The sequence below is a fragment of the Nestor notabilis genome, unplaced genomic scaffold (genome assembly GCF_000696875.1).
Source record: "Nestor notabilis isolate BGI_N333 unplaced genomic scaffold, ASM69687v1 scaffold3121, whole genome shotgun sequence".
Taxonomy (NCBI): Eukaryota; Metazoa; Chordata; class Aves; order Psittaciformes; family Psittacidae; genus Nestor; species Nestor notabilis.
The window spans coordinates 17,805-38,431 of record NW_009913244.1 but is presented as its reverse complement, the minus strand read 5'-3'; the positions used below and the strand labels follow the sequence as shown (position 1 = coordinate 38,431).

Below are 20,627 nucleotides of genomic sequence, written 5' to 3'. Positions count from 1 at the left end.
CTGTGTGATATAAACAGACAAAATCATCTCTTTGGCAAGGGCTGCTGTTGTTTCAGTGTAAATCAACAGAAAGGGCAAATCAGGTAAAAAAATATCATTGCATTCCTCTGCTCTCTGGTTGAAGAAGTCACTTGGCTTTCCTCATTGACAAGAGACTTGAACACTGTTTTGGGGAGGGATTTGATTTGGAGAGGTTGCTAAGCTCAGGCTTACAGCATGTGCAGGGAAGAAGTCAGAGGCGTTCTTGTTGTTGTGAAGGATGATACTATGAATACTACTGCAGTGTCATAGGTGAAGCACTTTGTTTCATAATAAAATCTGTGGTTGAATTTGAATTCCTTTATTCCCTTTTTGCAATAACTAGTCCTTTCCTGTCACCACACAGTAAACCCATAGTACCTGTGGAGAGTGTTGAGGTGACTCAAAACTGCTGTTGAGGTAATATCAATAAAACTGAAGCCATAACATTAGTTTACCCAAGTCCTCCCTTGGAGCAGGTCCACACGTGCAGTAGAATGGAGTTACACTTCGTAGACCCCACCACATGGGTGCTAGGAGTTAACCTGGTCGCTGCTCAAGCATTGTGGACCACTTAGCAGCCCTTCTCATCGTGTACTGTATAACATGCAACAGTATGACAAAGAGCTTTTGTGTGACTCTATAGAAAGCTGTAAGGGAATACACTTCCAGGGCCAAGACAGAGCATCCAGAGTGAGGGCTGAGGTTTCTGTTTTCATATAGAGGGTCTCTTAACAAGTAGCATTTGCAAAACAGTAAGTGCCTCCTCACCTGCGGAGAGCCTCATTCCACTGCTGAGCTTTGATCAATGGGTTTGTTCATATAGGAGTGATTCAGGTGTTAATTTTAACCAGAGGAACACTTAAACCTGGCCATGGGTGACCAGTCACACAAACCCATGTCTGGATTTAAGCATGTGGCATATCTTCTCTAAGCTGACTAGGCTCCATTAACCGCCTTAACTCTTCGCAGGTTGCACGCCGTGTTCCACGACAGGCCAAGTTTCTGCAGAGGCTGGTATGTATCACACTGTGTCTTCATTTCACCTTCTGGGAATGACACTTGCTCTATGCATATATGTGTGTGCGTGCTTGTGCCCAGGAATGGACTATGCCGATGATGGTAGGTACATCTTCATTCTGATCCTTGCAACACGTACAGCTTCTTCTAATACTTCCCAATTCATCTTCTCGACCCCAGCTTTGGAGAGAGAACATCCATTGTTACAAACCTTAACCATGCAATGAACAATAATGGTGAAATCTCATTGAATTTGAAGAGTTTGCTTTGAAATTTGAAGATCTCTGCCTGAAATTTACTGAAGGAAGGAAGAAAACAAGGAAGCCAATATCCTTCTTTCAGCAAGGGAACCTAGGCTTTAGATGTGCAGCAAACCTGTGAGATCTGGCTAAGCTGCTCTACCAGAAGTTGCATAGCTTAGTTCAAATCTTTCACTAAAAAGGCAGCCAGCGAAACTGCTGTTCATAGCCATATTCATCTGGCTTTTCTGAGGGATGGGGGCTTCCCAGTTGAGAACTGGAGGAACTCATTTCATGCCCTCAGCAGCCGTCACATGTTTATAGCTTCTGGTCCCTTTGATCTTTGACAGATTTGAATCAGCAGCCTAGAAGAGAGCAACTCTCACACTTACTACCAGTTTATTACTTCTAATCTGAGATATGGTCAATTCGTTTTGATGAACGCAACTGATAAAGGTAAAAACCTGGAATGTATTTGATTTTCCTTCAGCTTTTTCCTGTCATTCCAAACATTTGATGTAAACAAGCATAAAACAATGTGCTTGGCAAGAAAATCTCAGCTCCCAGTTCATCATCATAACCAGGACACCTTCATAAAGCACCCAGCCAACATGCCTCACAGCAGCGTGCTGATCTGCTGCCTTGGCACTCCCTAGCTTTATTTTTAACAGGGATAATAAATTACAGTAATAATAATATTAAACAAATGGCTTGTTTTGTTTTTTTCCTTTGTGCTGCCTCTCATCTTCTGAAGGCCTTAATAAAAAGCGGAGAAAACAAACAGGCATTTGCGCAGCTGTAAGTCAGAGCATCAGGCACTGATGGATTGTGTAAGAGCTCCAGGGAAAGCAGAAGAATCATGGACTGGAACCTGGGCTGCCAGCCAAGCCCGACCGAGCAACCTGTTTGGAAACTGCCTCTGCTCCCACTGTTAATATTTTCTGTACACAAGGAATGGCAGATCCCTTCCAGGGACGGGAAGATGAATCGGTTCTTTCATCCTCAGTTGTATGTGATGTCCTTACTCAGTGTTTGCTTTCCCCAACAGCAACTCTTATCCACCAGGAAGAGGGAGAAGCATTGAATGTCTTCTTTTTTCATTTGCTTTTGCTGTTCCTCAGTCTGTGAGGGTATCAGAAGTAGAGCTTGTTCAGTTGTACAGAGAGAGATGACAGAGATCAGTTGAAGCCAGCAAATAGCAGATTCAGATTCAACAGAATCATAGAATCACAGAATGGTTTGGGTTGGGAAGGACTGTAAGATCATCCCGTTCCAACCCCCTGCCACGGGCAGGGACACCTCGCACTAGAACATGTCGCCCAAAGCTCTGTCCAACCTGGCCTAGAACACTGCCAGGGATGGGGCAGCCACAGCTTCTCTGGGCACCCTGTGCCAGCGCCTCAGCACCCTCACTGTAAAGAACTTCTTCCTTAGATCTAACCTGAACTTCCCCTGTTTAAGTTTGAACCCATCACCCCTTGTCCTAACACCCTAAGTGATGTGGTTCTTCATACAAATACCACTAATGTGTGGAACTCTTTGCTACAAAGTGCTGCAGATGCTGGAAGTTCACATGGATTCAGAAAGCAGCTGTGGTAAAGCTGTAGAAGGAAAATCTACAGACATTTGCTATGCACAAAAATACCACCCTTGGCTCATAAGTTCCTTCAGCCACAAATTACTGTAGCAGAATATTTCTGTGTAGTATCAGTGCAGGTTGGACTGATTTTACACTCTAAGCATGTATTGATCTCTGCCAGTGATAGGTTACAGGGTTAGAATTGCTTTTGTTCTCACCCAATACAACCATTCTTAAGTTCTGGTTGTAACATGGGCAAGTCCATGTCCTCTGTCATGTTCTAAAGACTTTCTGACTTCAGGTGAATACATCACTGAATTCACACAGTCAGGTAGATCTGTCACTGCAGAACCACTTGCATCTCAATTAAAAGGCATAGGTCTTGATCCCCTTTTGCTGTTGAGCTGTCAACTATGTTTGAACCCATATCTTATGATGAAATGCAGAACATGGTAGTGGATGCAGAAGATCTGGAACCAAAGAATTTGCTGTGGTTTCTCTTAGATTCTTCTACTTCTTTCATTAAATCCTCTGTATCTCTTGCTATGCCACAGGCAATTAGTGATATGGAAGCCTGAATGAAACATCAACTCATTACATCTGGAAACGTTCTTACAAGCACTACTTCTGATCAAAACTCCCCATCCTCTCCATTTCCAGGATAATGAGACTGGGAAGCCATGCTTATGGAGCGGGGAAGGTCTTAAGAACAACAGGGTCTATTCCTAATCAACAGTGACTGAGTAAAAGCCACTAGTAGCCTAAGGGGGGGTGTGTGTGGAATCTAGGCAGGTGTGTTTTAGTCTAGATCTATTACACTGAGCTGTCTGGACTCAGTAAGACAAATCACACCCTAGAAGTCCTTGCCATTGTTCTCTGTGTGAGCTGAGCCTGTGCTAAGTAGGATGGTCATGGACACAGAGCACATCACATACCCTCCAGGTGTTAAAGATATCATGATTAGGTTCATCTGAGACACATTTATCAGAGTTTTTCCAAGCCTTGGTAGTGGAGGCAGGTAGGGCTTTATTCCAAGTCTACTGACAGTTTTATGTTTGTTTCCAGTGGATCCTCATTCTTCCACTCGCCTGGAATTCATTAGGCCAGCAGCTTGGTTAGTGGGATGCTCAGTAGTAATACTGCTTCTGATGCCATCAGCTACTACAGAAATGTTCTTGTTTCATACTTAGACACTTGTTAAGCCATTTGTCAAAATGATTTTTGTTCTGAAGAAAAAAGCCTGGAAGTGCAGCTGAAGAGCATGTTCCTGACTTCAGAACTCTAATGTAGGTGTGACCAGAGGCTTTCTGACTGAGGTGTTTGCTCAGTAGGAAAAGTCTCACTGTATTTGGCTCAGTGAAGTTGCTCTGTATTTGGAATGTGTTTCACTGTTTACTTTCCTCCTGCTTTTGAGGGTTTGGTCTTTGTTTAAAGCAACATAGGGATATTTTTCATGGGTTGCTTACAGTTAAATACACTGAAGTCTTCCAGGAAGAAAACTGCTGAGCTCCATGGAGACGCTGCTGTCATAAAACACATTAGACTGAAGAAATGCTCCAACCCAGGCCTTGTGTGCAAAAACACATTCCCAAGAAGCAGAAATTGGCTTTCAGCTTCCATTGCTACATCATGTGTCATTCATTGCAGTCTCTGTTGCTTCTCTGCTGGAAGGAATCCAGTGTGGGCTAAAAGGCTTAAAATACTTCACTTGAGACATCGCAGTGTCAGTGTTTCCTATTAAGTCTCTTCCATCCATTGGCTGAGAGCTCCTGGATGGATTCTCAGCAGAGGAGGACTCAGTTGACTCCACTGGCAGTAGTTTACATTACTTATGGATCTGACTGTATGAATTTGGAGGTGCTGCTTCATAGTGATCTCAGTCTTTCAAGAGGTCTTACATCTGCTCTTGTGCACAGTACACAGGGCAGGTTCCATGACATAGTTCTGGACCTTGTGGGGACCTATTTTAGGCTTCTTTTCCCAGGCCACAAAGGACTAATCGAGATCCTTTCACATGATTAGAGCTGAAGGCTGCAGTTTAGGATACAGGTAGATTTTGTCAGTGTGTTTCACAATATAACGGCTGGCATAATCAGAGCTTCATCCTTCCAGGACCCTTCCCAAGCTGGAAAATTTTCCCACAGCCATTTTCCCCACTGGAAAATGACTGGGGCCTTTGCTCTTGTGTATGAACAAAGGCAGTGCCATTATCTTGGTTTACCTTTTGCAGCTCACCTGAAATATTGAGGGCAAGCCCACTTCGCCTGCTGTTGACTGTGTTTTATAGGAGAGTTTAATACACATAGGGTGGTGATTTTCTTGATGATATTAAGTACTAAAGCTATTGAAGCACTGAAGGGGTGAGTTATCCACTGTCAGTGTTAATAGGTAACCTTTTGATACCAACAGGAAACCAGGCCTCGGATGTCTGAATTCAATGTGAAATCCACAATCATTTCTCGCTATGCTTTCACCACGGTGATCTGCACGATGGTGAACAGTGGATCTGAGGCACGAGAGGCTGTGTTTGAGATGCAGATCCCAGCTCCAGCTTTCATCTCCAACTTTACCATGTAAGTAAGTAATGCTGACAGCTGGGTGGACAATGGTTCTCCCATCCCACAGATAGTTCTCTGGCATTTCAAAGACTGCACTAGGGCTGTATCAAGGCCTTTTTGCTTTTTTAAGGGAAAAATAAAACCTCACACATGCTATACTCCATCTGAGACTGGTTATAGCCCCAAAGCACAAAGCATGCCCTTGGATGACGAGATGTTAAGATTCGAGTCCTCAATGTATATAGGAAGAAAATAATTCTATTTCATATCTGAATGTCTTTTAGCAACTTCCTTCTCCTCCTCTCTCTCTGTTTTGAACCAGAAAAATCTCTCCTAGCCCTCAGAAACCTTTTCAATTAAAGTCTTGGCAACACTGGCATATGATCATTATCTCATCTAACTGAATGTGGTGCCTAAGAAGCTCCTTATTGTTCCAGGTTGTCCATACTGTCAATGAGTCAAGTCCAACTGGCAGATAGGTTCACTTGCTGCTGGAGGTGCTAGTCATTCTCTGAGAATAATACAACAAGTATAAGGCAACCCAGCTCATGCTGAAATGACTCACTAAGGATAAACTAAACTCTCAAAGCATGTTTGCTTCGGTCATGCTCAGATCCTCTCTATGGGTAGATACTGGGGCCACAGCTTCAGACCTGACCATAGTAGTAGATAGGGGACGGCTCCTTTTAGAAAGACTTCCACTTGGACTGAGTAGGAAGAAAAGCAGTCTTTTGTCATTGGCCAAGCAACATATATCTTAAGGGCTGCTTCCTTATGGAATCCATGGTCCTGTAACTCACTCCCAAGGTGAAGTATTTCAGTCATGGAGGCAGCTGCTTGAAAGCAGTCATCCCGAATATTGCCATGTGTATTGACTCAGGTGGTGGATCTGAGACCAGCCTATCCACATGTCCACAATCTGTGAACCCTTGTACTGAAGACTGTACAGCTGTCATGCATATAGGTGCAGAGTGATGATGCTGACATCTCTGGTCTCTCCAGGATCATTGGCAACAAGACTTACTATGGGGAGGTCACAGGGAAAGAAAAGAAACACAGCAGTGATGACAAAGCAAGGCACAAGAAACCTCCAAACTCCACAGAAGGAAGGTAAGTGTTGTGCATTTGGCTGTCTCTGGGAAGTGACATTCTCTCCTCCCATCTTTATTTTGGCTGCTTTGTTGTACTCATCCATGCATTTATAGGGAGAAGCAGCTAAGTAGAACATTAACTGCACTGCCTGGTGTCGTTCCCATTTTCCAAGTCATATAAAATGGCATGTGGTCTTCTATAACCCTGTTACACAACATTTTCACTTCCAAGATGCTCCAGGATGTACTACAGAGGGAAGGAAAACATGTTACTTCCTCAATAACAGGCAGGAAAATTAAGGCACTGTTGTGAATGTAGTCTTCTAAGATAGAAGCAATGATGTTCTTTATTGATATAAAGTAGTGACCTAACAACGTTCAGTGGTAAATGAAACAGTGGTTTAACAAGATTCGATGGCAAGATACACTTGATTATTTACTGCATAGAGGACAGGGTCAGACAAAACTACCAGGGAGACCCTCCTGTTGAGTCCTGAGGTTCAGAAAGGGCACCTTTGCTTTCTAAACTCCTTCTCAGAGGGACTCTGGGTGCAGCTGGATCCACACTTAGTCCCCAGACTTGGGACTTTTCAATACTCACCAAATTGTGGGCATCACCAAACCCTCACATCAGTAAGTTGTGAAGTTACTCCTATGTGGTATTAAAAGATTCCATTCTTGTTAAGTGTCTTCTTTTCCCTTCACAGACAGTAATGCCTGGCATCATATCAATGCCTGGCTGGACACTGCAAACTGGCAATCAGATAGCTGACTGCATTTGTGTGCTGGGTAATTGACGGCACTTTGTGCTCAATAGGAAGTCCTTTTAAAGAAGTGTCCAGTGGTGGAATTCCCATAAGAGAATTCCCCTTAAGGGAATTCCTATTTCTCCCCATTGAGTATGTAGCTAAATGCAGCCAATATTAGGGAAGAGAAATTCATTTGTACTATGTTTAAGATATTGCAATGAGTCAGCAATGGCAAAGTCAAGAATTCACTATGGGTCTTGCAAATCCTCTGTGTAAGAAACCAAGAGACAGCCTTTCCTCTGGCCCTGCACCATGTAATACGTGTCTGTCATATTCTTCACCTCAAGAAGTCATCTCACCTTTTAGGACCTTTCCTCCTGTGGAAACCTTTGTGCCCAATGCTTTGTGAAGCATTATGATATTTTCTTTCTTTCTGGTTTCACATGCTTACTGACAGAAAACACTTTCATTGGACCAGCAAAATCCAGATTGATCACTGGAGCAGGTGGTGTGTGATGTGTATGGGGTGTGAAGGTGTCTTTGGATTTTCCTTCCAGGGAGAATGGCTATGAGACATTCAAAGCTTCTGTCTTCATTCCTCGCAAGATGCAGGCCAAGTTCCTACTGCATTATGAAGAGCTTTTGCAAAGGAGATTGGGGAAATATGAGTACACAGTCAGCATCCGGCCCCAGCAGCTGGTGGGGAGGTTACGAGTGGAGGTGAACATCCTGGAGAAGTCAGGAATAGTTTCACTGGAAGTGCCTCCCCTGCGGAACAGCAAGAACAAAGGCAACGGGAAAGTTGAAGGTAAGAAGAGATTTTATGACCCTCATAAATGGGGCCTCAATCACTTCTCAGGATCTGGACTGGTGGTGTTGGGAGTTCTCCAAGGCATTCTTGGATAGCTGTGTAGACTGGTGTTTCATAGCAGCCTTCCAGTATCTGAAGGGAGCCTACAAGGATGCTGGAGAGGGACTGTTCATCAGGGTAGTAGTGACAGAACAAGGCGTGATGGGTTCAAACTGAAATAGGGGAAGTTCAGGTTGGATATAAGGAAGAAGTTCTTTACTGTGAGGGTGCTGAGGCGCTGGCACAGGGTGCCCAGAGAAGCGGTAAATACTCCATCCCTGGCAGTGTTCAAGGCCAGGTTGGGCAGAGCCTTGGGCGACATGGTCTGGTGTGAGGTGTCCCTGCCCATGGCAGGGGTATGGAACTGGATGATCTTATGGTTCTTTCCAACCCAAATCAATCTGTGATTCTATGATTCACTTTTCCTCTGCTATAAATAAGGCATTAAACAAAACCCCACCATTGTACCAAAGAGCATTGTCCAAGATCAAACTGTATTAGAAACTAGAGGACACACCTCATGAACACAACAAGAAAAACGAATGTGAGCAGCTCATTAGGCATAAATTGTTCTGGCAAATTTCAACTTTGACCTTATTTAGAAAGTTATATTTTTATGCTCCCTTCTTAACTCTTGCTGCACTCCTTGCACAACAGGTACATTCCACCCAAGAGGTGGCTGCCTTTGAGTGACAAGCAGGTGTCTAAGCATTGCAGGCCATCAGAAGTTTCTATTTAGAGATCTCTCATTCACTGGCAGGGCAATCTCCTGAAAGCTGGGTATAATGTGAAAGGGATTTCAGGATTATGACCTCTGCAGTTCAGTGGTGGGAATTCAGTCTTATCATCAAGGCTGATGGCTTTTCTTCTAGTTTCTGTAGATCACTGTGTCTCTGTGATATCTGTGAGAACTTTGAAGCTTAATGAATATAGGGCTGATCCCATTCAACTCAATAGGACTTGTTTTTTTGTTATTGTCTTTACAAGCTTTGAACTGGGCCTTCAAGCCTTGTGCTCAGCCTTGGAGCAGCCTCTTCCCTGGCTCCACATCTCCTGGGAAATGTTTATTTTGAGTGAATTGTTTTTTCCATCCATCCATGCCAAAGCAGATAGGAAATCCTGCATTTTAGAACATGGGAAATTCCAAGAGGAAAATCCATGTTTTGCCAAAACACTAAGCACATTATGAGTGTCTGCTCTTACCCTTAACCATCCTTGCTCGCTGTTCAGACAGTGTAAAGGTAATTTTTCTAGTGTAAAATAACAGTGAGGAGCACAGGATACTGTGATTGCTCCATGTTGACAAGAAATCCTCACCAAAGTGGTGAGTCTGACCTGGAAGTAGGATGTAAAGTCTTGTGGGTTACTCTAAGCGACATAATGCCAGCAAAATCAGTGGAGCTGTTCATATCTGCCAGTTGAAGATCCTGAAGCATGTGCAATGGAGTGAAACTGATCACTCAGTGTGATCCTCCTGATTTCATCCAAATCACAGTGAAATCAAGGCTCTCAGTGACTTGGACCAGCTTCAGATCAATCCTTACGCAGCTGAGTAGTCTTTGCCTGTGCATCCATGTACTATGTGATAAACGTGTTCTGTTCCTCATCAGGAGAGACAGGAAGCCTTTTTCACCTGTTGGGAATATCATAGTGCATTGTGGCATATGTTTTCCTGCAAAACATCTGGCATTGATCAAGGTCAGAGACAGACTAAGCAGAGCAGACACACTGTTGGTCTAGTGCAGTGTGGAAATTCCTATATATAAATGACATAGAGGGAAAACTCTGGTCACTTGCTATCCAAATAGCAATCTGTGAGCACTGATCATTCTTGGCATCATGCTTCAGATTTCAAGCAGCTCATATAAAAATGAGCCCAAGTTCTAGGATTCTGTAATCCTCCCTAGCCAGTAAAATGTGCATAAAATGGATGTCCCATTGGGTAAAGCAACTGAAGCTCAGATTCCCTGTGCTTCATCCTTGCTCAGCATTCAATTACAGACCCTTTCTATGTGGAATCACCCTATGCAGTTGGTGAAATCTCTTTTGATGTAGTGAAATCTCTGCTCTGAAAGTCATCAAAATGCCAAACAAATGCCAAACTGTTGGGGTCCTTCATGGGCAGTGAGGACTGGGTTGTGTCTCTGCCAGATCAAGGCTTCGTTGGTACTCAGGTGAGTGCCACTCAGAGGAGTGTATAGCATTAATGAATTCAGAAGGTTTGCTGGGCTTTCTGATTTAAAGCAAAAGGAGGAGATTAGGACATTACCACCAGCTAGATAATAAACAAGAAAAGAAGGAAAAAGAAAAGAAAGAATTGGCAGAGGATCTCCGAACGGTCTAATATTGGTCATAGAGAAAGACAGCTTGTTTTGGATAGGAAGGATTTATTGCTCGTGACCTTTTCTGGCCAACAAGATCAGTCACACCCGGAGAAGACAACAGGAGCTTCCTGCCTTCCTAAACACAAACGGAAACCACAAGAATACTCTTAGGAAGGGCAAGGGCAAGTCAAGGAGCATTTCACTTGGAAATCCACTATATTCCAGCCAGCTGTCATCTATCAAGCTTGATCCAAAAAGGAAAACATATGAATCATTAGATCCTCCCTGCAAAGCCTTCTTGATCATACAACACCTAAAAACCCCAGAGCATGAGCTCTGCACATCCAGCGAGACCTCTGGGGAAGGCTATTAAGTGAAAGACAGGTGAATTGTGAGTCTTATATTAAAGAGTGGCTGCTTGGCAGACAGTCTGCAAACTGGGAGTAAACCAGGCAAAAAGATAGTGTCTGGTGTCTTCTTGGATTCAAGTGGCTTAAAACTCTTCAGTGTCACTTGACTGGAGAGGATGGTAGCAAGCTGGTAAGTAAGGGGCCAGCAAAGGGTGCTAGACCTGATGCTGCCATGGTTGTGCCCCAGATGAATGAGGTTATGACTTAAAACAATGACTATTCAGGAGGTATTGGAAAATGGTACTACTTGACTGGTTTGAGTTTGAATATGCCATGAAAACTCTCTTCCTCATTTTCCTGTGTCTACAAAGATGTTAATAGTATCTCCCAGTTAATGATAAAATGTGAGATTTTGAGAAGCATTAATAAATTACTTGGCGAGTATTGAGTAAAGAATGTGTTGTGGCATCAAGCCATCAGATAAAAGGCAGTCTGAGTAACGTGTCCAACCTGAAACCATTGTTGAGGATGGGATGTAGCTTCACAAGTCATTTAAGTACTTTTGACTCTAGCTGACCTAGATAAGAAACTATATTCTTTTTTCAGGTCCTGAGGATCCCGTGTAGGGTAGGCAAATGAAGTTGAAAATCAAGTATGTTTGGCTTTGGAGTCATCCACATGTCCATATGATTAGCACCAGCAATGATGCATATTCACATAATCCTAGAATCAGCTAGGTTGGAAAAGACCTTTAAGATCATCAAGTCCACCACTAAACCATGTCGCTAAGGGCCTCTTCAGAACTGAAATGCCAACTTGTGACAATAAAGCAGGTAGCAAACCTAATGAAAGCATTTGTAACAATAGCTCAGATGACCAAAAGTGGGGGAATGGCTGATCTGCCTTTATTTTATGGTCCAATCCTCTTACATTTGTGGTGCTTTCTACATGTTATCCATAGAGTCAATATATCATGCAGGAAGCACAGTGGAAAAAAATCAATTTCTCTGTTTAATGATCATTCAGGATTTGCACTTTTGACTCCTGCCAAACTGCTAGTATCCATTGTGATGAACGAAAGAGACAAAACTTAAAGATCTATAGACAAAAACTGTCCCTTGATGAGAAAGAGTGAAGGACACTTTTCTTTTTCCTTTATAAAATAGCACAGAAATCACAGCAGTAGGAGCAGGAGCAGTAAAGAGTCCAGTTCTGCCTGGTTTTTGGTTTAGGGGCCCAAAACACAAAGGTTGTACTTGGTTCCACAAACTTCCAGTGATTTATGAAAAGTAAAGTTGTGCTTTGCTATAGGCAGAAGCTCTTGAAAAGTTCTGTGTACGTCATCTCTGGATAGGGAGCAGAGACAATGTGATGAGAGGTCTTTCCAGGATATTTTCTTTGTCAGTGATTCCTGCGCACACAGCTCCATCTGGGAGTTGTATTTTTCCCAAAGGAAGATATTAGGCATGTGAGTTTTGGAAAGTGATCTTTTGGCATGTGCAGACGTTGTCTTCTGTCACATATAAACCCCAAAACAGGAGGTTGATGATCCTGGCCTTTTCTGGTGACCTCAGAATGGAGCCAACTTCTGAATGATGTCCTACCCAGCATCCTCAGGGATGACTGTCCTCATCCTTTTCCTCCAGTACAGTGGTGTGAAAACTAGGCATGAACTTGGGCAGAGAGACACCAGGCTGCTTGAGAATGATTATTTCTCTTCAACGTCATAGGTCTCAAAAGGGTTTTTATCTCTTATCACAGGTGTCTAGAAATTTCCACTGTTAGCAGAGGATGAACTCTGCATTTGAACTCTAATCCAGACTTTGCCACTCTCCAAAATAATTTAGATTTAACTGTTTATCACGTGAGGACTAGAGTTTCATAAGAAAAATGCTTTTTCCTGCTCTGGTTACTTCTTCAGCTAAATTTGATGGACAGTTTGTCTAAAGGCCCTATTCACTACCTCAGAGTGAACACAGACCAGCTCAGATGCTTGGAGCTCATCCACACTCTGTACTCTGCGATATCTCATGTATTCTCCTCTCTCAGACACTGGTTTGGAAAGAACTGGGCCAATAAACAGAAGAGATTAGTTGTGATCCAGGTATCAAGTGTTGCCTGAAAAAGAAACCTGGGGGAAGACATAGTAACTGTACTCAAATATATAAAAGAAAGGAGGAAAAGAATACTGTGCTTTCTGTGTCAATAAAAAAGAACAAGAAGTCATGGCTTTACAATCTAGAAAGAAAAATGTGGATTAGACATTGAAAATGTCTAACAGTGAAAAAGTGAAGCTCTGGAAAGGACTGGCAAGGGCAGGTATTGAGTTTCCATTACTGGGGGTCTGGAGTTTTTCCAGATCATGTCATAAAACCAAGTAAGAAGGGATTTGGTGAGGGAAGATGGGATGAATAAGATAACCTGCATTCCAGACCTGACTTCTATTATTCCAGGGTAAAAAAGAAGTTACTTTGGACCTTTTCTATCAGACCATTCTTTTGGTTTTAATCTCTGTCCTGGAGATGGGAGATGAGTGGCTACGAAGAAGATGGGAGAACTTCCCCAGCTATTCTTGTCGCTGAGGTTATGTGAGGCAGCCTTGGAAACCTGCTCTCCAGGGGTTCCTAAAGCATTCCCTGTGTTACAGAGGATGGCATTTCTTACCTCCAAAGAGTGCTTTGAGGAGTGATAGAGGAATGCAGTGAGATCCACATGATCCCATCTAGATTCCACAGTGCTTTACAAAACTGGATACATGTGATTATGCCCATTTAACTCATGGGCAAACTGAGGCATGGCGTGTCTACCTAACTTAGCTGATTTCAGATGGCCAGAGTCCATAGAAATGCGAGGGCTGGAACTCATGCTGTTGTGTGTGTGCTCACCCATCAGTGTACTCATGACAGAGAAACACAGAAGGGAAGTCCAAAGGCCACAGCCACAGATGTATTTGTGCAGTAGCTATAAGGAGAGAGCTTCTGTTTCCAGTATGAGACTGACTTACACTACCTGTGATGTGATATGGCCAGGCAGCTAATGCTAATGCTGATGCTAATGCTTACTTTTCAGCAGCTGAGAAGTAATGTGAAACCCTCAAATAGATCAGAAAATATAAATGAACTGTTAAGCTATTTCTATGAATTCTGGGCATTTCCCACACACTGGCAATAAATGGAATTTTGGAAGCGCTAGAAGACAGATGGAAAATCCAGAGAAGCCAGTACAAGCAAATCTGATGCACTGTGTATTAAAATCATATTACATCTGTGGATTCATCAGATCAAAGGGCAGCTATAACAGTAAAATCAAATGAAGATGGAGGTGAAATCTTATCGAGTTATTGATTTATGACTTTTCTGTGCCAGGAGAAAGCTGAACTGTACACAGACCTTAGAAAAAACTGTCAAAGCTCTGGGTAATCATTTTATAAGCCCCCTTTAATATCTAACACTAGTGTCCTTAAGTGATTTTGATGTACTGGCTGGGACTCCTCACTTTGTTTCCATCAGGATTGCCACAGTCAGAGAAGCCATGATGCAGAGTCAGTTCTTGACCGAAACTGAGTAATTTGGGGATTGGAACTAGGTAATCATAGAATCATGGAATCATAGAATAGTTAGGGTTGGAAAGGACCTTAAGATCATCTAGTTCCAACCCCCCTGCCATGAGCAGGGACACCCCAACCCTAACCATTCTATGATGCCATGATTCTGATGTTTGTCAATCAGCCTCCTTGGTCAAGGCTTTTGCTGATGTGATGAGTTTGTTCCACATTCCAGATCCTCCAACTATCATTTATTTGTGCAGAAATATGGCCTATAAGAAAACACTTCCCTGTCTCAGCAGGACAGTCTTGTGCCTTGTCTATTCAAATGCACTCACAGGACAGCTGTAAAAGTAAAGCCAAATCAACATGGAAGTCACATCCTAGAGTGCTGTGGTTTTATGACTTGTACTTTCATTCCTTTGCCTAGAGGAGTCTAGACTGTACATAGCACTTGAGAGTAAGCAGCTTTGGCTAATCATTCCATAAATCCACAAGAACCATAGTCCCAGAATTTCTAAGGATTTTGCCCTGTGGGAAGTCAGGTGAGATAGGTAACCACTCCATCCCTCCATTTTCCTACTTGTTAAATGGACATAATCAAATGTATCTGACTTTGTAAATCACTGTGGGATGTGGATGTGAGGTGGATTGTGTTCGATGTTCCATACAGATGTCACGTTGCGTTCCTCTAATGCTGCTCAAAGCACTTTACAAAGGTGGAGAAATGCCACTCATTGTTACAGAGACAGTGTTATAGGAACCCCTGGAGAGGAGCTTTCAAAGACTGCCTGCACCTTGTCATCGTGATCAGTATTGTTAATGGAGCATAACAATTCAGATTACCCTAAGGCAGGTGGCTGTGTCTTGCCAGGGGTATCATACTGATCTCCACTGAGCATACTGAGAGCCTAGAAAATAACTTCAGACATAGGTACTTGCCTTGTGAATGACTAAACTACAACTGGATCTCACCTGTCCTTTCTTTTCCCTGCCATACCACAGACTTCTTGGGCCATCTTTGGCAAGGACTTGAGACTCCCCACATAGTGTTATTGGACAGCTCATTCCCATCAATTATAATCAGCACATGAGCAGATATAATAGAACTTCTGTGCCTCAGGACAATGTTGAAATAATCACTCTGAGAGTTGAAGCACCCAAGAAGAACATCAGTTGAGAATCTATTCTTTTGTTTTCAATAGCTAGTTAGGATAAGGGGGAAAACTCTCTAAATCCAAGGAAGTTCAAGGCCAAATCTAAGCTTTGGTCAGTCTCATGTAAGGGTCTTTATGAGTAGTTCAGAGGGAATGAACAGTTGGCACACAAAGAGAGAGTAAGGTGAGATTTTGGCCACAGAGACAAGGCATCTCCATACCCCTCAATGTTAGAAAATGATCACAGCTTAAAAGATGAGCAGAGGTTCCTTCAGGGTGACTCAGACCTAAATTATTGTCTCTTGCTGAGATGCCCTTTGAAAGGCACATCTCTCTTCACTGCCTCAGGAAGGGCTCTCGGGGATTAGGGTGAGTTACACCTCAGGGATGCAGTCAGCATGGCTGCACTAGCAACTGTTGGATTTGGTCTCCATCTGTAAGACTGAAATTGCAGTGACTATCCTGATAACCTTTTGCTGAACATAAAGGCAGCTAAGATGACTTGTCCTGATGTAGACATTACACATCAGATACTCGTCAGATCTGGCAGTCAATTAGTCAGATCAATCCTACCTCCCATGCCTACAGTACCTCTGAACAAGCCACCTCAAGAACTCTTTATAACCAATAGGGAGAAGTCTGCAGTATGATTCACCTAATGCTAGAGAAGATGTTTGAACAGGTCCAATGAGTCATGCTTGCATTGACTGGCAGGATCTCAGGTATAGGATCAGTGTTCTAGACATCTAGAGTTGGCTGGAATATGTACCACGTATGTGTCAGAAGTTGTGTGGTCGCAGTGTTCTAGACATCTAGAGTTGGCTGGAATGTGTACCACGTACGTGTCAGAAGTTGTGTGGTCATTAGTTACAGAAAGCAATTCACAGTCCTACAGAGAGTATCTGCCTTTTGAGTTCAGTGACCTCCAAATAGGAGTGAGCACAGGAATTTTGCCTAAATATTTATATCCTTGATAGCACTGCAATATTGGTTTCAGTTTAGAATTAGAGGGGAAGGGCTATTAAGTTCTTCTTTTATCACTGGTGAGCTGAGTCTTTAATCTCAGTATGTAACTATGCTGGTTGACCTGACTCCATGGTAATCCCATGTGTGTTTTACTTAGCCATCCCGAAGACAATGGGAAAACCTTGCAATATTGTGATTTTATCTCAACAGGTGATGTTTCTCCTCCTCCTTCTACTGTAATTGGACATACCAAAACCTTGGCTAAAGTTACATTCAACCCCAGTGTTGTCGAGCAAACCAGGATTGCTCGAAATGGCATTTTGGGAGACTTCATCATTAGATACGATGTCAACAGGGAACTGAGTGTTGGGGATGTTCAGGTACTGTACATATGATGCATCTTTTCTGGTTTAGTAACTATATCTGAGATGATTCAATTATCTTGCATGTTCCATATGTCCTAGAAAATGTTTTCCAAGCAAAAGCTACTTCTCTATCTTGTAGAAACTATCCAAGATAACACCAGTCAGTTGGCAGCAACAAGATGGACTTAAACCCCACAGGTACCTGCTTCATTGGGGTTTTTTTGTATCTGCTTTTACGTTTGTCAATATACTGGCTGTATATATCTGAATACAAGGCCAGCTCCCAAACACATGTTGTCGTTCTGACTGCTGGATACATACATTGGATCCTTATTACATCTGGAAGGAAACTCCAATGTTCACCATGGAAGAAGATGTGGAGAGCTCCAGTAGGCTCCCAAGTATGGATTAACCAGGAGACCAGAATTAAGAGGGGTACCAAGGAGCACTCATGTTCTCCAATGTAGACATAGAAACTGAAAGCAGGATCAGGCGTGCCCAACCAAATATGCCATAATGACGTGTGTCATTGCATCATGATCTAGCTTCCTTTCCTGAGTTTCTTCCTTGTTCTTCCACAGATTCTTAATGGGTATTTCGTGCACTACTTCGCCCCCACAGATCTTCCTCCATTGCCAAAAAACGTTGTATTTGTGCTTGACAGCAGTGCTTCCATGGTGGGAACGAAACTGAAACAGGTGAGGTCCTTGCCTTTCTTATAGACTAGTTGGCTGTGAGATTGCAGACAGCTTGTTTCAGGCTTTATCTCACCAGGTGGGTTCTTCTGTAAAAGGTTTGCTATGTCTGAGGTGGGAGGAGGCTCTGAAGGCAACTCAAGGCGAGATGATTTACCTGCAGTGAGGAATTAGCATGTTAATGGAATGGGATGGGAACATGAAGAGGACTTCATCACTTGGTGCAGTCAAAACTGAGCTAGGATGCTGCACATAGGATTGTCCTGAACAGTTCTCTTCTGAGCAGTTTGAAGACAGGCAAATTAGGGAGAATTCGCAGCACAGTGCATTCAGCAGACCATTGTGTTGAGCTTAGCAGAGAGAAGATACTGCTGTCTTTAAATTACCTTGGCAAACCCCTTAGCAATGTATAATTCAGTGGGTTCTGAGGAAGGAAAGGTCAATTTTTCTGTTTGAGAATCTGAATCTTCCAGCATAACTCTCAGATGTTTTTCCAGGGCACGGGTCTTAAAACATGAGCCAACAGACACATACCACCAACTCTTAAAGTGAACTTTGACATGGAGGGTTCAGGCTGGTGCCTAAATGTTTTTACTTCTTCAGTTCTCTGAGTTGGACAAATGGAAACTATCCCAATTTCAGGACCCAAATAGCTGACTTAGAAGGGCACCCCCGTGCTCTGGGGAAATATCCTCTTCCTCTCAGTACAATATTACCAGTCTAAACTAGAAGCAGAGATGAATTAAAACTTCAACTCTGTTGTTAATGATTTGACAGACCTATCTCAGATCTGCACTTACACTGGAGTGTAAAGTTAAGCCCAGTTTCCATCTTAAATATCTGTGCAGAAAAGGAGACAAGTCCTGTAGGGTCAGTACTGTGTCCTTCATTTGAAGATGTGCCCCACAGCATGAGATATGGAGAAGTTAGTTGTCTTCTCTCTGCTGGATGGCCACATCTTTACCTTCTACTTTCTCACAGTGAGCAAATGACAGTGAAAAGTAAGACTCTCATATTGGTTGACACCAATAAGAGGGAGTTTCAGTTTGTATGGACAGTTGATATTGTAACTTTACCAAAATGAGTGAAGGCCAATGGCTTGGATTTGTGGCTTGGCTACTTAAGGAGCTCTATTTAGTCCATTCAGGGTCTTTGGTTGCCTGCCTGGAACATGGTGATGTTTCTGGAATATGTGGTTATTTAAGAGGTTTTCTTTCCTTGGCCACCAACACTGGTCCTTGACAAACACACACCATGGTCACTCTGACAGTTCTCTGACAGTTTATGTGACTTTCTCTCTCTGCTAAAACCTCTACTCTGGTTTCAGTGGTGATCATAAATCTTCATTTAGAAGCTGTGTCCCTATTAAATCAAAGTATCTCCACTGTGAGTTAAAATGGAGTATGACTTTTATGACTCCTCATGTTAATCTGCCCAGTGACTGGAGTAGCAAATGGAGTTGCTAACAAACTAAGCTGGATGAGGTCTTGCATGAAGACGCCTTCGAATCTTCACAAATTCCAGTGGACAGAGCCTGGCTTTTGGCTTTCGGCTTTCTGTTATCTTTCTGCTGAAAAATGCCTGCTTTGCCTTGCACAATAAACAGATACTGCACAAATGCACCCAGTTCTGCATGCTGAAAGCAGACAGCGAGCAATACAGCATTGAACTGGGGAGATTAAGACTCCAAAGGGCTAGTGTAAGCTGTGCAAGTAGTGCCTTGGGCCAGCAGATTAACCTTGTACTATGAAAGCTTTTATTCTCCTCCTGAGTGTATTACTATTTCTTTTTCATATACTTAACTAGAAACAACATGGCCATTAACCCTTGAAGGTCTACTTCATAGCCTAGCCAGCTCCTACTGCTAATCATACATGAATCTCAGGTTGATTAGCTACCTATAGGTGCCTCTTGAGCCTAAAGTGAGAGAAGTGTCTAGCCAGCACCTTTGTAGAGGGTGCACCCAACTTCTTGTCTGTTATCTCAGTACACTCTCTTTATGGAGAACCCCTGGTATGTTACAGAGGAGTGCTATGTGCAGGAAGCACTTCTCCTCCTCTGATTTAAACTGCTTCAAAAACTAGAACTGCAGGGAATTATGGTCTAAATCATAAAACCCACACACAGATTAGTCAATGAAAGACCAAAGTCTAGGACTGCCTGGATAATGTATGATTCTATATGCCTTTTTTGTTACACTAAGTACGTGTGATCAGTTACAGCCATGGCCCATGTGTGCTCAGTGGCCTTTTTGTTGTTTGTTAGATTAGAGACACATCCCTGGTGGCAGGATACATCTGAGCAGAGAACATGCCTCCTTTTCTTCTTGTCTCCTGGACTCCTGAGCTGTGGTGATCTATGGTGCTGTGCAGGGAGCTGGGAATTCCCATGTGACTGTCTTTCCTCATTTCTCCCTAATGAGTCACATGCAAGATCAGCTAAAAATACAGTCAGCACTTGCAAGAGAGTGCTTTTGCAGGTCAGCTGCAGTAACTATGGCAAAGGACAGCTTTTAGGGTTGTATAAGCAGGGATCAAACACCAGCTGTGCACCCCTTTCTATAGTAACCAGAGGAGATTCTGTACCCTGCAGCTACCTGACTTAATGAAGTTAATGGCAAAGTGACTCAAACGGGGTGAGGATTTCATGCATCCCGCAGTTCCCACAAACTAATTGTGAGTCATTTGTCCTTTCCTCTCCCAAGGTTTTCCTTTTGCTACAGGAATTTTTATATGTTTGTGCCATCCCTTTCTTCCTAAGATAACTCAATCTTCAAAGCAACAAGATGCCCAAATCCAGCTGCAAACACATATAATGAGACTGATCAATCAGCTTAAATCAAATCATCAAGATCCTTGCAACATTCCCTTCACATCAGTGAGACATCTATTAGCTTTGTGGGGAAAAATCAGCTAATGTGCATATTCCTCATGCAATCTTCACATACTCTGAACCTGGGCCATGTCTAGCAGATTCATATGTGTTCCAGCAGTCCACCTCCACTGGGCATCTGTGCCTTTGTAAGTCACCTTCTAGCACTGTCAGGGAGACAAAGTTCAGGAAGAGACTCTTGAGCATGATGATGAAGTTCTTCATGTGTTCAAGACTTTGCACATCATTCC

At 42.9% G+C, this 20,627-nt stretch overlaps 1 protein-coding gene across 1 annotated transcript in view; it reads left to right on the top strand.

Moving 5' to 3' along the window:
- The window catches only part of ITIH5 (inter-alpha-trypsin inhibitor heavy chain family, member 5), a gene marked incomplete at its 3' end in the record, with an annotated part of 41,199 nt that overhangs the window by 2,795 nt on the left and 17,777 nt on the right, over positions 1-20,627 (top strand). Inside the window, exons 2-7 of the mRNA XM_010023104.1 lie at positions 991-1,035; positions 5,266-5,429; positions 6,417-6,524; positions 7,812-8,062; positions 16,656-16,825; positions 17,392-17,508. Of these exons, the coding sequence (XP_010021406.1) occupies positions 991-1,035; positions 5,266-5,429; positions 6,417-6,524; positions 7,812-8,062; positions 16,656-16,825; positions 17,392-17,508 (855 nt within the window). The remainder of the gene's footprint in view (positions 1-990; positions 1,036-5,265; positions 5,430-6,416; positions 6,525-7,811; positions 8,063-16,655; positions 16,826-17,391; positions 17,509-20,627) is intronic.